The 6,481-nt window shown below is 39.4% G+C and overlaps 2 protein-coding genes across 3 annotated transcripts in view; both read left to right on the top strand.

Moving 5' to 3' along the window:
- Positions 1-2,694: 2,694 nt before the first annotated feature.
- LOC115029033 (protein CTLA-2-beta) overlaps positions 2,695-6,481 on the top strand; it is a 26,710-nt gene continuing 22,923 nt past the window's right edge. Inside the window, exons 1-5 of one of the 2 annotated variants that reach the window (XM_021179853.1) lie at positions 2,695-2,803; positions 3,226-3,343; positions 3,632-3,754; positions 3,849-3,971; positions 4,273-4,642. In XM_021179853.1, the coding sequence (XP_021035512.1) occupies positions 3,257-3,343; positions 3,632-3,754; positions 3,849-3,971; positions 4,273-4,281 (342 nt within the window). In that variant the 5' untranslated portion in view covers positions 2,695-2,803; positions 3,226-3,256 and the 3' untranslated portion in view covers positions 4,282-4,642. Of the gene's footprint in view, positions 2,804-3,225; positions 3,344-3,631; positions 3,755-3,848; positions 3,972-4,272; positions 4,643-6,481 lie in introns of those variants that run through there. The other variant, XM_029468664.1, reaches the window with a different exon arrangement.
- The window catches only part of LOC110307616 (testin-2), a 37,056-nt gene continuing 34,961 nt past the window's right edge, over positions 4,387-6,481 (top strand). The window contains exon 1 of the mRNA XM_029468663.1: positions 4,387-4,460. The gene's annotated coding sequence lies outside the window, so the exon portion shown is untranslated. The remainder of the gene's footprint in view (positions 4,461-6,481) is intronic.

Genomic DNA, 6,481 nt, shown 5'->3' with positions numbered 1-6,481 from the left:
CCACACTTTGGTCTTCATTCTTCTTGAGTTTCATGCGTTTAGCAAATTGTATCTTATATCTTGGGTATCCTAAGTTTTGGGCTAATTACATCATTTGCCCATTTCTTTCCCTCCCCACAAACCCTCTCACATACCTCTTCTTTCTCTCTCCCCGATTCACTGCCTCTTTTTTTAATTAATTGTTGTTTCATGTATTCCAAAGAATGTAAAAGCAAGGTGCTAAAGTAAGTATAATGGTAATTGTATATATGTTTTCAAATCTGTCTTTTGTTATCGAACAACTAATTGTTGAGTTCTTTTCTAGGAAATAATATTTTTCTCACAGTATTCCTGAGTTGCCAGAACTTATATATTATATTCTAATAAGTATACAATCACTAATGTGAGAATAGAAATAGCATTTATAATTAAATTATTATCTAATATTACAAAACATAGCATAATTCCTGTATCTATTGGGCGGTAAGATGGTGTCTTAAGTCTCCCAGGGCTCAAGATTCCCTTAGTCTGTGTTTTGAGTCAGATTAGACATACTGAAAAGGTTTTCAAGATCTGTGAAGAATTGTGTTAGAATTTTGATGGGGATTGCACTGAGTCAGTAGAGTGCTTTTGATGGGATAACCATGCTCACTATACAAATCCAAGCAATCCATTAGCACAGCACATCTTTTCATCTTCCAATGTTTTCTTGAATTTCGTCAACAATTGATAATTTTGATGATTTCCTGCCACCTACTCCTTTTGGGATTATATCTTCTTTTTATTCTAGAACTTTCAGGAGTAATATTTAATTATTAGAATAAGATTGTTGCGGGAAATATCTAGAGCTAGCCCCTGTGCCAGGTGATATCACTCACTTGGTCTCTCGGCCCACCAACTAGACAGCCCTGCTAGGCCACATAGCTCCCAAAAGGCAATCTCACAGACAGGGGCCCCCAAGTTCCTCTAGCTTTCACGTGATACCCATGAACCTCTGGTTAGCCATCTCAACACCTAATTACCCTCTGGAATCAAGACTCTTAATGCTTAACTAGCCAATCAGATTTATGTACCAATAATGACACAATTTACAAGATGCCAAGAGCCAAATGATAATGATAAAGCTTTAGCACAATTATTCTAGCCTTTTGATAACACCATGTCAGCCTCCATTCTGGTTCTCCCTCTCCTCCTCAGACCTCTCTCTCTGTCTTCTCAACTCCTCACTTTGCTTCCCTTCTCCTGTCCAATCACAAGCCTCCCACTGCCCTAATGTGATTGGACAGGGAAAATTCTACAAAACAAGATCACTCAAATTTTTATGTAAGCACGTAGCTATATGAGCTTAGTTCTCTTAGACCCACCTTCATTTGTGTTCCATAACTTTGGCTATGTAATGTAATTAATTTAAATCTGACAATGTTTTGATCTCTTTCTGATTTCTATCTTGATCCATTTTTATTCACTGGAAATTTTTTGTTTCCATGTGTTTATAAGCTTTTTGTTGCTTTTGATATCCAGCATTACTCCACAGTGCTCAGAAAGGATGGAGGTGTTATTTCAATTTTTTGTACATCAGTTGAGAATTCCTTTGTGTCCAAGTATATGATAGGTTTTAAAGAATGTTCCATGGGTAACTTAAAGAATGTAGCAGAAAATGTGAACCAAAGACTACCACAACTTGACCACAAATGTGAAGAGATTTCTTTCATTTGAATTGTAATGTAGAACTAAGCTGAATTGCTACTATCTGTGTATATCAATTCTCTGCTTAGATTTTTATCCAGTTTAACTTGGGGGAGCATATGCATTTTTTTAGAAAAGTATTATCTATCCATCCAATTCTTCCTGTAATACACATTCAATAATCTTCAAATCTCAATTATATGACAGACAAGAATTTGGTAAAACTCTGGAGAACATCAGAGGAAAATAGCCATGCATCTACTGATTTACCTTTCATATGTTATATCAAAATGGAAACAAACTTCTGATCACATGTAGAAATTTGTATCCTCTGTATTTTTGCAGCCAAAGCCAATGTAGTCTTTTCTGACTTTTGTTAAATCTGCTTTTTAATCATAGGCCCAACTATGCTTGTCAGAGTAATAGAGAAATCCACACAGCAATTAAGTCATGTTCAGTCAAACCCTGCAGTTGTCCCATTAAACCCTGCAGGTCACAGAGCTTTGTATGCATCAGGCATCTGTTGTTGGGTTCAGACAACTCTAGCATTTTTCACAAACACTGTGAATTCCTGAGTTGAGACACTGACGTTCCAGGGAAGTGATGAGTGTTTCAGGCTACTCTGTCTATGAGTGGTTGTTTCATCTTCTCTGAAGGTGCTTCTGTCTGTCTTAGGCTGTGTTTCTAGCAAGACAGACACAGACATGTAGACACTGCTTGATGCTCTCTCTACAGATGCAGAATCTGATGTAGGACTGTGAGACACTGTAGCTCTCCCCACTGACTTCATCCTGCCATAATTTTGTTCTCTAACAATTGTTAACTCTAGAAAAGCAGACATCCTGTGAGTCTTGGCATTCTCAGAGAAGCCTCATCCTTCCTGTATGACTCAGCCTGTTCCTTGGGTCTGGTGAGTCTCTAGATGTTTTCCTGTCTGTAGTAGTGAAGCTGGCTTGTGATGTCTGCTCTGTGGGCCAGGCCGAGGCTTCAGGAAACAGCTAGCCAGTGCTCCAGGAAGGAAAAGGTGGAGCCACAGGCTGCTCTCCTCATGCAACACCAGCCTCCTCTGTCCTCTTAAGAGGCCCTGGACAACATAGTTCTGGTTTCTTATCTGTGAACAGAAGCTGCAGCACTTCAGGTGAGAGCAGAGAAAAGCAAGGTACACAGGACCGCTACCTACTAACTCACTTTCAGCAAACTTCCTCACAGCTCTACTCTGGTTACCTGAGACACCTCCTATTTTGTAGGTTTTATTCACTGTTTTGTTTTTGCTTTGTTTTCTTGTTTGTCTGTCTCTTAATTTTTTATGATAATAATAGGATTACATTTTTGTTCTCCTCTTTTTTCTGCCTCACATTCTCAGACATGCCTTTTCTGATACTTTTTAAATTCTGTTCTCTTTTTTCACTCATTGTTACTACATACATACATACATGCACATACATATATATTGCTAAATAGAGATTAGACAGTATGTATAACATTACTTGTGTTTACCTTTTGGGTCTGACCATAGTATTGGACAACAACTCATTGTCTATGTTTTGGGAACCCAAATAGTGCTCTCTTCCTGCTCATCCTCTGCTTGGGAATGATGTCAACTGCTCCATCCCCTGATCCAAGTTTGGATAATGAGTGGGAAGAATGGAAGACGAAATTTGCAAAAACCTACAGACTGGTTGGTAAAATGGGCACAGTCTAGAGGGATCTCAGAAAGAAGGACTCTTGCTCTTGGGAGTCTGTGGGCATAAATATGGCCGTAAAGACAAGCCATCACTAAGGACTTGCCTAAAGACATGCACTATGAACCCAAGGTGGGCAGCTTTGATGACCCTCTGGGTGAGGAGAATGGCTGACAACAGTGTCATGAGACCACATGCTCTGGCTCCTCTTTCTCTACATACCATTTCCTCAGCTTGTGTGTGGTGTTAAGATGAGAAATGCTATCTGTTGTACTCATTTTCAGGATGAAGAAAGACACAGAAGACTAGTGTGGGAGGAGAGTAAAAAGAAAATTGAGGCGCACAATGCAGACTATGAGAAGGGCAAGACCAGCTTCTCCATGGGCCTGAATCAATTTAGTGACTTGGTGAGTGAGACACTGATTGTTAATTCTGTTTCTTCACTCCATTTCCTTACAGTTAGTCTCTTGGTTTTAATGTATTATTTGTTTATTTATAAAGACCCCAGAAGAATTCAGGACAAATTGCTGTGGAAACTCAATGTGTAGAGGAGAAATGGCTCCTGATTTGCCTGAATATGAAGATTTGGGAAAGAACAGCTATCTGACACGTGGAAGGGATCAGGTATGACAGAGTCACACTCCCACCCTCAGCTGCCCACAGAAAGCTGAGAAGGAACTGAAGTCCTCACTTGCTTTAGGTGTGAAACAACATGCAGTTCACTGTTTGACTAAGTGTTCAGCTCTTGGAAATGTGGGGAGAGTTTTTACTGGGTTGTGGCTGACAACCTTTTCTTCCTGATTGATGTACTGTATTTTGGCATTGAACATGGTGAACATGAAAGCAATATATGTCAGGGTAGTATTGTGACAAAGCCACTGTACTGCAGCCATTCTAATTAATGTGATGTGTGCTTTTGTTCTAGCCAGAGTAACAGTTGTGGCTTGACTGGTAACAATAGCATAGGCTAGGAGTGAAGCAAGCACTCTGCCATTGCCTTGGAAGTCTTCTGTCTCCTGGTATGAAAGGAATGATGCTGGAGAGGTTCAACAGCAGGAAGCAGCCCATCACAGTGTCCAGCATGTGCTGTGTGATATGCAAAACTGAATTCATGTAAGATCAACAGTGTGGTGTGAACTCTGAGGCACAGTCATACTGAGAAATCATTGCCAATTTTTAGCTCTGAAGTTCCTTAAATGATTCTCACAAGGATCTTTAATTTTCACTTTAATAAGATGAATATATGCCATGATATCTTAAAATTAAAGCTAGATATTAAATTAGTATTCTGCTTCTTTCTGGTTTGGTTTATGTGTACAGACACAGAGTTCTGCTTGAAGGTATTACTACTGCCTGTTGCATGGTGTTCTAAAAGAGAGAGTGCATGGCTCTCTCATTATGAAGGCAGGTTTGTCTCCTGGGTTGAGCTTGTTTCAAGGGTTTTAGAGCCTACTTTTGATAATCATTTGAAAACCTATATTTAATTTTCTGTGAATCCCAATCATTAATTCCCATGAATTCACAAAGTATCACTGGCAACTGGAAAGTAGCTTAGTACAGAGGTGTCATCTCTGTATTATTTATGAAGACTCCTGAATAATTCAGGACAAATTGCTGTGGAAGCTCAATGTATGCCCCTCTACTCTGATCCTCAGCCATGAATCTCATTTTATATGGACATACCATACCAGTGCTTTGTATTGTGTACTATGACTACATAGAACCCATCTACAGGATGAGGTTTGTGATGACTGAAGTGTAGTCTATGCTCCAGTGACCCACAACCCAACAGAGCCCAGTCATGCAAAATAGCCATCTCTTGCTGCATAGTGTTTCAGTACAAACCTCAAAAGTCATCATATTTCCAGAAGTGTTCAAACCTCCTAAGCTTAATCTTTTTCTTAGACCATTAACTGTGACTACCTACAAAATTAAACAAATAACACCACATTGTAGACTTCCAACAGACAAATACATGGAGTATGAATTTCCATTCCAAAGTGGAATTATGGGGACATGGGAAGGAATGGCAAGTCCAAAACAGGACAATTACACATAGAGAAAAGGATCATATACTAAATATCAATGCTGACTCAGACAGCTACGTGTCTAAGCTATGATCCCTGTTGACCATGCAGACTCTTTCTTAGTCTGACTCTTTCCATATGTTTAGATTTCTTTGGTGGATATCCACAGTTCAGGCCTTAACAGCTCCTGTGAACTCCATTGCAAGTTAGAGTTCATCTTCAAACTTCAATGAGGGGCCCGTCAGAGCTGGTTTAAAGGTGCTGTGACCTGAGAACAAGTGACCAACATCAGTGTCTCTCTGAATCCATACCTCACCAAATTTGGATTCTTCATTTCTATAGCATCAGTTTTTCACAAATGCACTGCTTGATTTTCAGCCACCATAGGGTAAAGCTTAGCACTTTTGGATCTTAAATCCATCACCTTCTGTGTGCTGATATTAAGGACTCAATTCCCTCAAGTGTAGTTTTCACAGATCGATGTAAAAGTGCCACAACCAACCCACCCAAATTCTCAACATGACCCTTGTAAAGACACATGGATAGTTACAAGAAAATAGAATATTTATTAAATGAGAAATAGCCAAGTTCTTGTAGGTGCATTAGAACGTAGACTAGAAGTATCCAGTCACGCCTCTCCACTAAGAAGTCCACTGCAGCCATATTGGTGATGATTTTCCACACAGAACACCCGAAGCATTTTAATTGCTGTAAACATGCTTTCCTGACCCAAACATTGAACAATAATGCACATAAAAAGGTAAGGATTCAGAGCCTTTGTGATTTAAATCTCAAATGCATGTTATTTAATGGAATCACTAGAAATTATTAGCAAATTAGAGTTTTTAATTCTTCTTTTTTATATATTTTTATTAGGTATTTTCTCCAATTACATTTCCAATGCTATCCCAAAAATCCCCCATACCCTCCCCCCAACTCCCCTACCCACCCACTCCCACTGTTTGACCCTGGTGTTCCCCTGTACTGGGGCATATAAAGTTTGCAAGTCCAATGTGCCTCTCTTTCCAGTGATGGCCGACTAGGCCATCTTTTGATACATATGCAGCTAGAGTCAAGAGCTCAGGGGTACTGGTTAGTTCATAATGT

This window comes from Mus caroli, chromosome 13, assembly GCF_900094665.2.
Source record: "Mus caroli chromosome 13, CAROLI_EIJ_v1.1, whole genome shotgun sequence".
NCBI classification, from domain to species: Eukaryota; Metazoa; Chordata; class Mammalia; order Rodentia; family Muridae; genus Mus; species Mus caroli.
This window is presented reverse-complemented; position numbering and strand designations above follow the sequence as displayed.